The 16465-nt window shown below is 51.1% G+C and overlaps 1 protein-coding gene across 9 annotated transcripts in view; it reads right to left on the reverse strand.

Moving 5' to 3' along the window:
* CDH1 (cadherin 1) overlaps window positions 1-1714 on the reverse strand; it is a 92429-nt gene extending 90715 nt beyond the window's left edge. For 3 of the 9 annotated variants that reach the window (XM_059667657.1, XM_059667658.1, XM_059667652.1), the window contains exons 1-2: window positions 1586-1710; window positions 620-734 (exon numbers count right to left, since the gene is read on the reverse strand). In XM_059667657.1, the coding sequence (XP_059523640.1) occupies window positions 620-734; window positions 1586-1651 (181 nt within the window). In that variant the 5' untranslated portion in view covers window positions 1652-1710. Of the gene's footprint in view, window positions 1-619; window positions 735-1585 lie in introns of all 9 variants that reach the window. The other 6 variants (XM_059667659.1, XM_059667661.1, XM_059667660.1 and 3 more) reach the window with 4 other exon arrangements.
* Window positions 1715-16465: the final 14751 nt, after the last annotated feature.

Genomic DNA, 16465 nt, shown 5'->3' on the forward strand with positions numbered 1-16465 from the left:
GTTTTCGCCCCAGGGCCACCGTGGAATGAAACAAAGCAGACTCTAGAATTCTGATTATCTCAGCGATAATAAAGCCCAGAAAAGAAAAGAAAAAGAAAAAGACATTACTCCTGGGGAGGGGGTACCACCTGTATCCAAACGTTTTCATTGCTGTGAGCAAAAGCCAAGGCTTCATAACTGAGCGGGCTCCCCAGCCACCTGAGCTGGTGCAGAACCGGGCCTGGGAGCGCGGCGCGTCCCAATGCCCACTCCGCCGGCCGCCGACCCTGAGCGAGCGGGCCCGCCCTCTGAGCCTCCCTTTGCTCATCTGTGAACGGGGAACTCCCACTTCCCCCGCCCTCCCCACACGTATTAGATCTTTGACAGCCCGTCTCTAAAGGGGTCAGGACAATGGGCGGCACCCTGAAGGCCTCCAACAGGTGCCCCCTCCCAGCAACATAACTCTCCCCCCCGCAACCGCCGTGCTCAATGAGACCGAAGCCTAGACCCCCCACATCTGTGTACACCCCAAAGGCGTGTCCTCTGAGCCACGGAAGAGGGGCTTGCCCAGCCCAGCCCCTGGATGTGGGGCGCCAAACCCGGACCCTCCCCACTCCCACCCGCCGTCCCGGGAGCTCACCTCTGCCCAGGACTCGGCCTCTCTCCAAGTGCCGCCGGGGCACCGTGAACGTGTAGCTCTCGGCGCCGAAGCCGGGGCGACAGGGCTCCGGCTCCTGGCAGAGCCGCGATGGGACCTGGGGTAGGCGAAAAGTACGAGGCCGGGTGACTTGGGGGGGTCCCCTCCGGCCCACACCGAAACCCCATTGCGCGCCCCTCCCCGGCTCGCAGCGTCGGGATCGTGGGAGGGACCCGCCGCTGCCCCCGGGACAGGCGACCGCGGCGAATTCATCCCGGGACCCGAGGCCGCCGAGCCCCCAGGGACGCCCGGGAGAGGGGCTGCGGGGTCCTCTCCTCCCGACCCGGCACCCCTTTCCTTCCGTCTCCTTCCGTCTCCCTGGAGGCACCTTTGCTCCCCAACTCCACCTGCCGCCCCCCCCCCCGGGGCCGCCCCCGCTCCTGGTCTGGCTCCCGGACCCTGGGCGCCCTAACTAACAACTTTTCACTTTCTCACCCCGGGGCCGCCCAGACCTACTTACCTCGCGTTCTCACCCGGCAGGTGCCCGCATTTCTATCGACTCCTCCTGCGTGACCTCGGGGGCCGCCCCACTACCCCTGGCTCCCTTGCACCCGCACCGGGGCTCCCCCTTTCCATACCCTCCCCCTCTCGGCTGCACGCCCCCCTCCGCCCTCCCCAATCCGCAGCCGAACCGGAGTCCCCCGAGCCTGCACCGAGCGCGCCCGCCGCGGGGAGCAGGGGCGGTGGGCAGAGCCGCACTCGCTCTCACCCGCGCCCGCCCCGCCCGGTCCCGGGCGCCGCCGGCTTAGGCCGCTCCGGGGCCTCTGGACCCAAACTTTCTTGGAGGAAGAGAGAGAGCGGGGACGACAGGAGAGCGGGAGGGACGACAGGAGACGGAGGAGGGACTGGGGCCGGGGCGCGGAAGACGGGCCCGGAAGGCGTCCCCGGAAAGCCAGGGGCCCGACGTACCTGCAGCAGCAGCAGCAGCAGCGGCAGCAGCAGGGGCGCGGAGAGGCTGCGGCACGGAGGGCCCATGGCGGGCCGGGAGGGTTGGGTCGGGCGGAACTTCCAGGAACACGCAGGTGCTCGGAGGCTCCCAGCGCCACTGAGTAGGGCTGCGCCGCAGCCGCCAGGTGAGCAAGTGAGGCCCCGCCCACGGCACCACTGATTGGCTGAAGTTGCACCTGCCGCCCACAGCCAATGAGCGGCCGGCGCGGCCTCGGCTTCCTCCGCTGGCCCCGGGAGGACGGCCCGTCCCCGGCCCCGCCCCCGCCCCCGGCCTCTCGCTGACCTGGTGGCCCGACCCGCGGGGCCGCGGGTGGTAGCACGAGGGTTGGGTGCAGGGGCTCCGGGATTGCTGTTACCACCAAGTTGGAAGCCGGCCTTGCAGCGGGTGGCTCACTAACACCTGGGGTCCCCCCTTCACCTCGTTCTGTCTTTGTAACTGCGGGTCTCCGCTGGCTCTTGTCTGCAAATCAGTTCACCGGGCAGGACTCAGCTTCTACACCTTCCAGATGGGAATAATAATCGCAAATGCCTCCCTATGTTGTGAGGTTGCCATACAATTAATGAGACCAGTATTTCCTGCACCATAATAGCTCTGTAGATATGAGTGATAATAATAGCAACTATAGGTGCTGGGCCCCAGTGGTGGGGTGCAGGGCAGTGGATCAATCAGTGATTCTCTCTCATCATTGATGTTTCTGTCTCTCTCTCCCTTCCTCTTTGAAATCAATAAAAAATATATTTTTAAAAAGTGGAGATCACTCAAACCTGTTATTTGCAAATAACTCTCCATGTCCCATAGCAAATCAATGTCAAAGCCAAGACTAGACCCTGAGATCTCCTGATCCCCAGACTGGGTCTCTTAACACCACACCATAGCCACCATACCCTTCTCTAGAGAATTCTGTCCCCAGTAAAATAATTGTAGGATCACAAAAAGAATAGACATGCAAATGTTTTCCAGGGGCCAGCCACATCTGCGTGGTTTGGCTACCCCTGTGGTTGGCAAACCGCGGCTCACGAGCCACATGCAGCTCTTTGGCCTGTTGAGTGTGGCCCGCATCTAGTATTTTGTGGAAGAGCCACAAGGGGCCGCAGTTTGCCAACCACTGGGCTACCCTGACAAGAGCACCATCATTCCCTTCACTCTACAGCCCAGTGTGGAGTCAGCTGCTCACTAACTGTGTTCTCATCTCTACAAATGGGTTGATAGGAGATAATGCAAGAAAATCACTTAGCAGAGTACTTGGCACCTAGTAGCAAGGACTCCGTAAATGTTTGGTGTGGAGGTTGTTTTTGGAAAGGACCACCCCCTTCCACATGGGGAAGACCATGTTTATTAGAATAGTTCACCCAGAGGCGCTTAAAGGTAAACCTGAGTCCATTGAAGCTACTTTCTCAGCCCCAGAAGAGAAGCAATGTCTCAAAGCAAGACTGTTTAGGGTCAGCTCAGTTCCCCTCAACCTGTCTGTCCCCTCCATTTTAATGACTTTCCCCATCTGCCCCTTAGTTTTAATGGGTTTCTGAGCACATGCCCAGGCCATTTGCATTTCTGCATCTTGGCTCTCCCTGCCTCTTAACCCACCAGGAGGCTCGGAGGGAAAAGGCTCCAGTATTCCCTTCCCACTGAGGCTCCTGCTGGACTGGACTGTGCATTAAACAAGATAATGGAAATAGAGAAAGAGGCGTTTTCCCCCTGGGGCGGCCTTGTTCGTTTATTTTTTCCTCCCAGTTATGTAAAAATACATATTTTATACCATCGCTGGGCCCAGGGAGCCGTTAGGGCTTTGTCTTCCTCCGCCCAGCAAGCCCTGGCCTTGGAACTTCGCAGCGACTCTCATCGACTCTTCCATTACACTCTGATAATTCAATAAAAAGGATTCTAGAAAACAATTAGGGGCAGTGTAGGCAGGTCTGGAGAGATGCTGTCTTCAGACTTCTCAGCAAGTCTTTCTCCAAGTTCCACGAAATTGATCACGAAGGGCTGCCCTCTCTCAACGGTTAGAAATAAGGCGAGCCCCCGAAATCAGGGGTCCTGGTAGCATACTCAGGAGGGAGCCAGACAGCAAGGCAAACACCTTTACTCCTGCAGGAGGGTGTGCGGCACGGGTCTGGGAGCACACGCACACTGAGCAGGTGGGCGGTCCACTCAGGCTTTTATCCCTGATGCGCGTGATCTGTCCCTCACTCTTGATTGGAAGAGCTTAGGCTCCCAGTCTTGCGCGATTGGCTAATTTAAAGGAAGGGGTTGACCTTTGCCATTTGAAAAGGGTGGCCCTCAAAGGAGCTGCAAGTCACATGGGCCAAATTGAAGGCTGCCTAAACTCCCTTCTTTGGCAGAGAAAATGCGTTGTTTCTTCTCACAATACCCCCCTCTTCTTTATTTAACCCTTTTCTTCAAACTCGGCTATAACATGACTTTCATGCTCTGCAGTGTCTAGGAGAAGACTGTTTTGCTGTTTGGTCAATGCGGTTTCCACTAACCTTTAGATAAGACCCCTTATACATGGGATGATATAATACCCACTACTGTCATTCCCTTCCATTCTCCAAACCATCGCTGAATCAGAGAAAGGATCCTCAATCCCAGGTCCTCAGCTAACTCATCAGCTAGAGTTGTTAATCCCTGCAGGGCCTTAGTGATGGTCCCGTCTGGAGCTGTGTTGTCGGGGGTGAGTGTACAACACTGGTCCCCAAGATTAAACTCCTCCTTTTCTGCCAGAATCATATCCACGGCCAATCTATTCTCCGACGTCATCCTGCTGGTGGCATCTAGTTGTTCAGCTATGCCTTTAACTGAACCTTGAGTACAGTGAACAATCCTTTGCTGGTTATAGTAGATGTAATTACTCCAACCCACATTCTTGTTTACAGTGGACCGCCAGCACAGGACAGACTCAAATCCTGCAGCAACCTGATTTCTAGCCGTAAACTCATTTGGCACGAGATTTAGGAATAGTGCCCAATGGGATCTGTGTAAATATGGGGATCCAAGGAGCCCCCTGGACTCTCTCTCCTCTTCCTGGTCTGTCTGTCCTTTGAAAGAGGTTTACCCTATGCCAAAGTGAAAGGGGTAGCCAATTGTATCAGAGTGCACGTTCCGCTCCAACTGCTGGGCAAGGCTGCAAGCAATGGTCCCTGACAATACCGCCAGACACCAGCAAGGGGTATCCACAGTGCAGAACAATGGGCTTCTGAGGATACTCGGCCATTTACACATCCGGATAAATTTCTCATAAACTATGAACACTGTTCTCCCCCTTGAGAGGCAGGGGGTATAGTTTACATCAGAGGATGGGCAAGATCGTTTAGGGGGGCGGGGGGCGGGTCCTAGCTCTTTAACACTGTTGGATGGGAACAACAGGGCAAGAGTCTTACAAGAAGCGTTTCTTCCAGGCTGTTTCCTCCTGGTACAGGGCAAGCACATTTTCCATCCTGTTGCTGCCTGAGGTCCATCCGAATGGGAATGGGACCACTTGGGCCTCTAGCCTTCCGGCAGCGCAAGCATTAACAGTCGCTTTTATTTAGGGCGTGTATACAGAATATTGAGTCCATTCCACCCAGGCATTCATTCCCTTATATCCTATTTCTATTTGCATGGTGGTGGCAGTGGTCTAGGCCCTAGACTCTAGGGGATCTTGTCCTGTGCCATCTATTCCTAAATCTAGTCCTAGCCAATCCTTTGGCCCAAAGGCTGAAATATCCAAGTCATTCAAGTTATCTGCAACCAATAACTTAACTGGGTAAGCATGATCTGAATTGTACACATTTCTCCAACCCACATTATAAGCCGCTGCAATTTTCCAGATCCCTAAAGCAAATAGAACCCAGCCTCACAGTTTTCAGCATTACTTTCAAGGGGCTATATCCTGGCATGGCCGTCCAGGTTGAGGTGTCCACCCGGAGAAGCTGATGGTCCCCTGAACCCACGAGTGATGGGTCCCACCTCGTTCTGCAGCTCGAACAGCAGACTCCACGGTAAGCAAGACAAGGTAGGGTCCTTCCCAGGAGGGTTCCAACGTATTTCCCTCCCAAGTCTTGATTAGAATGACGTGTCTCCTGGTGGATGGCGATGGCCCGGAAACTCAAGAGGAGGGCTTTGAGCGGGCCACCGGCTCAGTGTGCGTGTGCTCCCAGACCCTGCACTGCACACCCTCCTGCAGGAGTAAAGGCATTAGCCTTGCTGTCTGGCTCCCGAGCATGCTTTGTGTGCTACCAGGACCCCTGATTTGGGGGGCTCGCCTTATTTCTAACACGATGGCCTTTGGTCTCGAGCTGGTGGAGGGTTCAAATTCTTGTTCTGCCACTAGCTGGGGGGGCACCCATAAAGTGGGGGTGTTGGTAGCATTTAATTCACAGGTTCTTGCAAGTGCCCTCAAGTTGGCTTTTCCGACTCCTGGCTCAGTACATTCCCTTCCCAGTTCTGAGCCAAATTGTGAGTCCCCATGAATCCTCTCCACCCTCAGGCCCTCCTTTCCCCACCCCACCCCCACCTTTAAAGTCTCTGAGGCTACCTATGGCCTCAGCTTGGAAAAATGTTCACACTGACTGGTTAGTCTTTTCAACCCTCCCAGGTTCATTTGCATTTTAAAGAGGGCCCTGGAGTGTGCTTGTTTCAAAGAATAGAACCTCAGGAGCAGCTACACGCCACCCAGGGTTGTTAGCCTGGTCAGTGGGTGGGCTGCGGGGGAGGGGGGGCAGGGGGGTGCCCATGGAACCCTGAGATTGTATGCACACCCCTCCGTGCAGGTGGTGAGTTTCATTGCTTTCATAAGCTTCTCAAATGGGGGCAAGAAAAATCGAAACTTTGGAGCTGAGATCTCTTGGAGGGCCTGTCCGCTGTAAACGGTAGACGTTCAGGCATCAAGAGGGAAAGGACATGTTGACCAGAGAGGCCTTGCCAGCGCCCCTCCAGGAGGATGACAGTCCCGACCGCTGGTGCTAACCGGGCGCCCTTCCTCGGGGTGACAAACTCCAGGTTCCCTTATTGCAGGCGTGTCGTGTCTCCGAAGGGCTTTTGCATCCCGTGTCCAGGCGACTGCTCAGCCTGGGGCTAATGATTAATCCCTCTGGCAGGCCTATCCTTTTCATCTCCGGACCAAAGGCAGTCAAATTCGTTCTCAGACTGGGAGGGGCAGCCCTGCCCCAGGCTCTGCTGAGAGGAGCTCAACCCCACAGCTACAGAGGGAGGAATCCCAGGGAAACTGGACTTGCTGGGACTGCAGTCAGACCTGGCTCCCGGCAGTGTGGGGAGAGGAGGGTCCATTCTAACGGCTCCTGACACCTCTGCTAACTGGATATTCCCTTCTGCCGCCTGCCAAACTGACAGCCACTTATGTCTGCAAAAAACAAACAAAAAAAAAAAAACACAAAAAAACTCACTCCTATTTCAAACACAAAGCAAAGAAAATAGTCAAATGTATACCATGTATAGAATAATGAAACATCGAGTATCTACCATCTAGCTTCAGCAGTTATTTTTTGTAACTTTTATAATTTGTAAACTTTGTAATTGCACCAAATCTTCTTGCATCTTTTCACCCTGCATTTTTTAAAAATTAAGACTTGAAAAAAAAACAACAGTGTTAGGTTCACTGCAAATTTGAGGGGAAGATACACAGATTTCCAAGGTATCTCCGGCCCCATACATATATAGCCTCCCCGCAAGACCAACATCCCCGGTCATAGTAGTACATTTGTTAGACTTGATGAACCTACATGGACACATGGGTGTTGTATGCTGTATGGGTTTGGACAAATGTATCTACTACCACAGTATCATACAGTCGCTTCACTACCCTAAAAATGCTCTATGCTCCAGCTACCTGTTCGTCCCACCCTCCCCTAACTGCTGGCAACCACTGATTTTTTTTTTTTTTTAATTTTGTTACTCCTCACCTGAGGATATATTTTCCATTGACTTTTAGACAGAGTGGAAGGGAGGGGGAGAGACAGAGAGAGAGAAACATCATGTGAGTGAGACACATCAATTGGTTCCCTCCCGCACGCACGTACCCTAACCTGGGCCTGGGGATCAATCCTGCAACCAAGGTACATGCCCTTGACCGGAATTGAACCTGGGACCCCTGAGTCCGCAGGCTGATGCTCTGCCCACTGAGCCAAACCCGTTAGGCTGGACATTCTTTCAGGTGTGTAGCCCCCCTTTTTTTGTTTGTTTGTTCGTTGTTGTTTTCAGAATATTTTAAAGCATATCCCAAATACCATGTCATTTCCCCTGTAAATATTTCAATCTGCATCTCTGAGAAATACGTTTCTTAAACATGACCAACAATGCCTAATAAAATTCATAGCAACTCCTCAATATCATCCAATGGCTCGGCCATATTTGGAAAAATAAAAAAGTCTCTTTCATAATTAGCTTGTTTGAATCAGGACCCAAGCAAGAGCCACATTGGACTGTTGTGCCTTTTAATATCTATAATGGCCTCCCCATCTCGTTTTGTTCAGCTTTTTTGAGTTATAACTGACAGCACATATTTAAAGTATATAATTTAATAAGTTTGGGCATATGCATACACTGTGAAACCATCAGCACAGGCAAGATAATGAACAGATCCCTTTTTTGCTGTTTCTATTTTGACAGAATTCCAGGTTTACAGAGGACAATTGTGTTTTGTGCTTTTTTTAAAGGGCTTTTTAAAAAATATATATATACACACCAGATCATTTGTCCTGCCTTTTATATTTGGTCAAATGCATCCTCATGATGTCATGGAACATGCCCCTCTATCCGGTATGTCACATAAACTGGTACTCAGAACTAGATTTGATTCAGATTTTATTTTTTCAGGCAAAAATATTTTCATCCTGAGTATTTCCCATATTAGAAAAATAGTTCATACTGAGTACTTCCTATTAGAAAGCCAGAAATTGCCTGGTTGACTCTATTAGAATAACTCAGATGCAGTTGGCGTCAGCTCAGCCCTCCATCATCAAGTCCATCATCAGCCTTTCACCCTGTGGTTTTAGCACCATGGATGGTGGCTGTCAGGTCCATTAGCTTATTGGGGCAAACAAGAAACACTTATTAAGTACCCCTATGTGGCAGGCACTCTGCTTAACATTAGGGACAACGAAATAAACAAAATATGGTCCCTGCCCTTAAGAAGCTTATAGGTTTAAAAAAAAAAAAAAGAAGTTCATAGGTGATGAGGGGTACAGACAGGTGAAATCCAGCCATTTATTTATTATTATTGAAGGCTATACACCAGCCATTGTGCTAAATGCCAGTGAGTGCAATATACAGTGTAATAAAATGGTAGCTGCCACTTCCTGGAGGCCACTTCTCTCACCAGCCCTCATACAGCCCTTTGGGTGCAACCACTACATCCATTTCACGGATTTGGAAGCAGAGGCTCAGAGAGGTAAAAAGATACACAGTAACAGTGACAGCCCTGGAATTTGAACCCACAGCCACAGGCCTCCAAAGACCCTGGATCTTCATGCCGTAATCCTGAAGTCAGGGCTATTGTGGCCAGGTGCCGTATGAACTGAGAGGCAAGCCTGACTTCATTTAGCGATAAATGGTCTGTGGAGTTTGACCTGGAATTCCTGACTCCAGGGCAGCCAAGAGAAGGTGGCAAGAGCACAGCTTCGGCCTGGCTGGAGCTTCCCGTACACGGAGGGGCGGGGGGGTGATGAGCACGGAAACCAGAGGGCCCGGCCCTGGGCCCGACCATTCAGCCCTCCAGCCTGCAGAACAGAAGGTATTGTCCCCATTTTCCAGAGACTGAGGCTCAGAGAGCAACAGCCAGGTCGTGGCGGAGGTGGGCTTGAGGCTGGTGTCCCAGCTCCAAAACCAACTGGCACAATGGTGCCCAGCACGGACGGACGCGGGTGCCTCCCCGCCGCCTGGGTCTGAACCCTGCTCTGCCACCTGCGAGTTATAAGCGTTTGAAGGAGTCAGTTTCCTCCTCTGGGGATGACAGTAGCACCTACTTGGTTGGCTGATTGCCAGAATCGGGTGACAGAACCTGAGTAAAGGTGGCGAGCACGGAGTGCTAATAATCACTAATTATTGCTCATTTCACATTCTGCAGTTCTCAGGAGAGGGGGCTCCCCGAGTGGAGTCCCTGGCAGCAGGCTCCCCCAGCCCACCTCTCACCTCCTCCTGAGCCCAGGAGCGAGGGAGCCGCTGCCAAGGAGCTAGCTCCGCGGCTGGCTGGGTGCCCTCTCTTTGCACAGATACCTTTGTACCCGGTGACTCAAGAAGACAGATAAGGTGCCACAGAATAGCTGCCGGGGCCCCACAGACCTGTTGCTTCCTGTCTCCCACCTGCAAGCAGAGAAGGCCCCACCCTGGCTCGGCTCTCAGAGCCAAGGACCCTGCCAGGTGGGATGGAGAGATAAAGCTTAGCCCCAGGTTCCCCGGGCCAACCCTCTCCAGGCTCAGCAGCCAATGAAATCACCCCCTGACTCCAAGCCACAGATATTCGGAGACAAAGGGCTTTTATTTTTTTGTAATTAAAATATGTTGCCGAAACCGGTTTGGCTCAGTGGATAGAGAGTCGGCCTGCGGACTGAGGGGTCCCAGGTTCGATTCCGGTCAAGGGCATGTACCTGGGTTGCGGGCACATCCCCAGTAGGAGATGTGCAGGAGGCAGCTGATCGATGTTTCTCTCTCATCGATGTTTCTAACTCTCTGTCTCTCTCCCTTCCTCTCTGTAAAAAATCAATAAAATATATATATATTAAAAAAAATATGTTATTGTCTTAATTTATGCCCTCGAATTCTTACTGTGAAGCCCTCATAATTTAATTTCCCTTTAAAATGGAACTCTGGCCCTAACTGGTTTGGCTCAATGGATAGAGCGTCGGTCTGCGGACTGAAGGGTCCCAGGTTCGATTCCGGTCAAGGGCATGTACCTTGGTTGCGGGCACATCCCCAGTTGGGGGTGTGCAGGAGGCAGCTGATCAGTGTTTCTCTCTCATCGATGTTTCTCTCTATCCCTCTCCCTTCCTCTCTGTAAAAAATCAATAAAACGTATTTTTTAAAAATAAAATAAAATGGAACTCTGTACCCTGGTCAGGTGGCTCAGTTGGTTAGAGCCCCCCGGCCTGATACCCCAAGGTTGTGGGTTCGATTCCCAGTCAGGGCACATGCCTGGTTTGGGGGCTCGATCCCCAATGTGGGGCGTGCAAGAGGCAGCCAATCAATTATTCTCTCTCATCATTGATGTTTCTGTCTCTCTCCCCCACCCTTCCTCTCTGAAATCAATAAAAATATCTATTTTTTAAAAAGTTAAAAATAAAAAGCAACCAAGGAATGCATAAATAAGTGGAACAACAACTCAATGTTTCTCCTCTCTCCTTTTCTTTCTCTCTAAAATCAATTAAATATTTTTAATAAAATAAAAAGGAACTTTGTGGCTAACACAATTTATTTATCAAATTCCACAAGGTGGCTAGAACATTGCAGGGGACTGACCTTGTAACGTGAAGCAGAATCCCTTTCCTTCCCCAGCTCTCAGTCTCCTGCCTGTAAAATGACTAGTTGGCCTGAAAAAGGTCCTTTCATTCTTCTGCATCTAAAACTCTTGACTCTGAGCTTTTTCAGATTGGGAACGTGTCACTGGCCAGGTCCACATTTCCTTCCCCGGGGCCAGGAGTTCTCCTGTGAGTAATATTTATGGAATCATGATGCTGTTTGTTTCGTTTCTGCTTTTCAGTTTTTAGACTCAACCTCCGTCTGGTTGGAGTCTAAAAAGCACAAAATATTTAATTATAGTCACAGAACAAAATGGAAATACTATGAATAATGTATAACTATTAAAAATTGGAAGTTGCTTCAGAGGGAAGCTGGGAAGCTTGATAAGGACATGACTTCCTCCTCTCCCAACAGTTATTTCTCTGGAGAGGGAAATTTAGGTAAGTGGTGAGTTCACTCTTATTCATTATTATGCTTTATAACTTACATTGTGATCTATTTATTCTCTCTCTCTCTTTTAATTCTCGCCCGATGATAGTTTTTCCCATTGGTTTCTAGAGAGAGTGGAAGAGAGGGAGGAGGAAGAGAGAAAGAGAGAGAAACATCAATGTGAGAGAGACAAATTAATTGATTGCCTCGCCCACATACCCTGACCAGGTCTGGGGATCAAACCTACAACCATGGTACATGCCCTTGACCAGGAATCAAACCCGAGACCCTTCGGACCACAAGCCAACGCTCTAACCACTAAGCCAAACCAGCCAGGGCTATTCTCTTTTTATTTCAAATATTACCTCTTTAAAATACAAAGAAAAAGGAATGAGGGCAAAAGAAAATTTAAGACATAAGGAGTAACCTAAGTTGGTCTCTTCCTCCACAAGTGCGAACTTGTTGTGACCGGGGCGAGCATTGAACCCTTTCTGGTTATATCTAAACCGGATCGAAGAGGGTGGGCGGAGGTTGGCAATGAAAAGGAATGAAGCTCTGATACATGCTCCAGCACGGGTGAACCTGGAAAACATCAGGCTAAGTGAAAGAAGCCAGACACAAAAGACCACATACCTTATGGTTCCATTTTTATGAAATTTCCTGAATAGGCAAATCTATGGAGACAGAAAATAGATTAGCGGTTGCCTAGGGCTGGGCAGGATTGGGGGTAGGAGGGAAATGGGGAGTGACTGCTAATGGGTACGGGACTTCTTTCAGAAAGGGGTGGGTAGGTTCTAAACTTAGACTGTGGTGATGACGGCACTAAAACATATTGAACTGAATGCTTTAAATGGGTGAATTGTGTGGTTTATGAATTTTATCTGAATAAAACTGTTTCATGTTTTTAAGTGGGGCGAGTGTCTTGCCAAGAGCAGTCTTAGTAGAGGGGTGATTTTTGGAGCCCTATACCTCCTACTATTTTTGCTTCACAAATGGAAAAACCTAGGAACCTTTCTCCCAGGCACATATATAACTACAACAACAACAACAACAGTGGCTGCCATTTACACAACACTCACTGTGTGCCAGGCCCTAGTTCAAAGCACTTTTACTTTCATTAGCCCGTGTGCCTCTACGAGGAAGACACTGCCCTGTCCCCACTGGAGGAAACCCAGAGGTAAAGTGAGCTCCACGGCTAGGAAGTGGCGGAGCTGTGGCAAACGCCCCAGGTGCCAGGCCCTGCGCTCAGCACCGTGACACAAAGTCCATCCTGAAAGCCACCAGGCCCTCCACTGTCCAGGACGAATGACCCAACCAACCCAGTGCTGGGATGACCCATCATCCCTGTCTGCCAGGGACAGAGAGGGTCCCTGGAGTGGAGGACGTTAGCGCGCCACACGGGAAAGTCCTGGGTAAACAGGGATGAGTTAGTCACCTTCCCACTGTCCAGGAGCACTGTTGACTGTGTGTGTGTGTGTGTGTGTGTGTGTGTGTGTGTGTGTACACGCATGTGCTCACCTACTCATGAGATCATGAAAGGGGTGTATCTTGGTCTTCCCAGGCTCAGCAGTTCTCAGAGAGAACCCAAGTTTGTAGGAAGGGAGGGTGGCCACGCTGGAGCGGATATGGCAGGTGGAGGGAGTGTCCTGCAGGGGTGGAGACCAGCAGAGCAATAAAACCAGGGCAAAGAGCAAGGTTTCCATCACAACCTGAACAAAAACTCCAGAGTCCATTCTGAGGAGGAGGGCCCACCACTTTCCAGAGTGACTCTCCAACTTCTCATTCGCTGGCTCACCCATTCATTCACTCATTGGGCAAATGCTCACTGGGCACCTACCATGTGCCAAGCGCTTTGCTGGTGAGGGAGGAGCCTCCTTGCCCTCAAGGAGCTTTTGGTCTGTGGGATAAACGACGAGGGAACCACATATTTACCTGGTGAAATATTAATAATATTTAACAACTGGCAGAGCCTGGACGCTGGGCCAGTCAAAATGAACACCAGCCATTAAGACCAGAGCAGGATTCCTGGGCACCTGCTGTGCCAGGCTTCACCCCTTTGGTTGCTGGGTGGTGGGAGGTTTGGGGGTCATGGGAGGGGCTGCAGGTGTGGGGAGCACTTGAGGGACTCAGGGAAGCAGCTGGTAACCAACAGATATGGAAAATTTTCAATATAGTATTTTAGCAACTAGAATAGCCATATTAGTGACCGGCTGAAGTCCGGCCCAGGTGATAATGATTGGAGATAACAAGGCCTGTGATGGGGAGGCACAAGGGACTCAGGAAAGCTTCCTGGGGGAAGCGACATCTAAGATGAGTTCACTGGCGTGTTCTTGGCAGAGGGGGAGGGCTCAGCATTTCAGGAAGTTCAGGAGAGCTGGAGGCCGGAGAGGCAAGAGATTAGGCAAGCAGGTAAGGAGCGTGGTGGTGGGAGGCTGTGTTAATCATGGTCAGCAACTTGGACTGTGTCCTCAGAGCAGTGGGGAGCCGTTGCAAGGTTTTAATGAAAATCAGGGGAGTACGCCCGGCCATGGTGGCTCAGTGGTTGAGCGTCGACCTATGAACCAAGAGCTCCCGGTTCGATTCCCGGTCAGGGCACATGCTTGGGATCGGAACTCAATCCCCAGTTGGGGGCGTGAAGGAGGCAGCCGATTAATGATTCTCTCTCATTGATGTTTCTCTCTCTCTCCCTCTCCCTTCCTCTCTGAAATAAAAATAAATAAATAAATAAATAAATAAATAATAAATAAAGATCAGGGAAGTAACCTGATCTAATTTACAAATCCCCCAGGGGACACCAAGGAATTTATTTTTCCAAAGGCAAGAACCAAGGTTCAGGGAGGTTAAAACACCTGTCCGATGTCACGTAGCAGGTTGGACATGGAATAAATTGAACTGCTCGCCTCTAGATCACCTTCTCCTTTAAAAAATTTTTCTATTGATTTCAGAGAGGGAAGGAGAGAGAGATAGAAACATCGACGATGAAAGAGAATCATTGATAGGCTGCCTCCGGCACGCCCCACACTGGGGATGGAGCCCGCAACCCGGGCATGTGCCCTGACCAGGAATCGAACCCTGACCTTCTGGTTCATAGGTTGATGTTCAACCACTGAGCCACACCGGCCAGACACCTTCACCTTTGAATACCACGCATGATAGAGACTGCCCACTTGTTTGCAAAGCACTTACAGATTACAAAGCACTTCCTCTCCGTGCTCATTTGATTTTCCACCACAACACTGTATTACAGGCAGCGACACCATTTCCATTTCACAGCCGAAGGGACTGAAATACAGGACGCCTCAAGATCTAGTAAGTAGTGAAACCTCGACTCAAATCTGAGCCTTAAGACTCCTCACCCAGTTTGGCACTTGCATTGGTCACTTCGGGTTGTAAATGCCAGAAACAGAAGTGGCTATGCAGAAAAAAGGAAACCTGAGGCTCATGCACTAAAAAGGTCGTATGGATGGAATTCAGGCACGGATGGCTCCAGGTGGTCACATTATGTCGTCAGGGAACTGTCTTGTTTTGTCTTTGCTTTCCTCCATGTGGACTTTTCTACTCAGTTTCTCCTATCAAGGCAGAGGCAGGCTCCCAACCTACCGGTTTAGCAATCCCAGTCACAAAGAACTATGCTTCCCTAATAGGTACAGCGAACGTCTCAGGTTTCACTTTTATGCCCTGACTTGGCTCATGTGCACACCTCTGAACGGGTACTGCGGCCAGAGAGATCGCTGCGTGGCTCTGATTGGCCAAGCCTGGGCCGTGGGCATCAGCCTCCCAGGACTAAGGGACTAAGGGTCAGGGGACTGCGTCTCCTAAAGGAAAATGATGGTGCTGTCACCCAGGGAAGAGCAAATAGATACTGGGTATAAAAGCGAACATTCGAGCGACAGCCTGATGGCCCTGCATCAGGAGGAAGCCACTCCCCTGCGGCTGTGGGGTCCTCTCTGACCAAGGAGCTCAAAATGGGGGCAGCGTGGTGGGCCTGGTGCCTGCCTCTGGGGGCGGAAGCCCTGCCCCCTCTCCCCCCAGAGCCACACCCTCCAGAGCCCACCAAGGTCCAAGACGACACTTCCCTCATGTGACATGCCAGTTTCCAGCCTGTACCTGCTGGGGCAGGGGTCGCAGTCTGCTTCCTCTGAGTGAACAGGACTTAGTCATGGTGTGACCTAAAAATCTAAAAACGCATGAAGACAAAAATTGAAAAGCCAGGAGTCCAAAATAGCCTTATGTGCAAGACATTTTCCTCACTTGTGATCCTCTCTTTTCCCCATCCCGTTCTTTTTAAAATATTTTTTTATTGATTTTAGAGAGGAAGGGACAGGGAGGGAGGGAGGGAAAGAGGGAAGGAGAGAGAGAGAGGTGGAGAGAGATCAACATCGATCAGCTGCCTCCTGCATGCCCCGACCTGGGACCCAGCAGGCAACCCCAGCATGTGCTTCACAGGGAATGAAACCACGGCCTCATGCCGTCCCTGAGGAAACCTGTTGGGCTGCAGCCTGTACTGAAAAGCCACCCACAGGGCAGGCTGGGCAGTGTTTAAGAACACGAACCCTGAGGGCAGGCTGCTTGGGGTCAGATCCCACCTCTACCACTTCCTGGCTGTGTGCAAGTTCTTGGCTCTGTGCCTCAAGCTCCCCATCTACTAAATGGGTTGGTGATGTAGTAGAACCTCCCATTTAGGATTTTCTAGGAACCAAGTTAGCTGGTACAGGTCCGGGCCAATGCCTGGCACGGGGTACGCAATATGCGTAAAGGGTGGCTGTCATGTGCCACCTTAGCTACTTTTCGTTCATCTCAGGGGACTGAGGGCCCTGGAGGACATTATAAAGTTTGTCTAAGGCACCTCAGTTGGTTTAGTGTGATGGGTAAGAGCTTGGGCCCTGGCCGGAGAAGACGGGGTTCAAACCCTGGGGATACTGGGCTGTGCTGACTTTAAAATTACATAAACTCTGGGCACCTAGGTT

Source organism: Myotis daubentonii, chromosome 15 (assembly GCF_963259705.1).
Source record: "Myotis daubentonii chromosome 15, mMyoDau2.1, whole genome shotgun sequence".
NCBI classification, from domain to species: Eukaryota; Metazoa; Chordata; class Mammalia; order Chiroptera; family Vespertilionidae; genus Myotis; species Myotis daubentonii.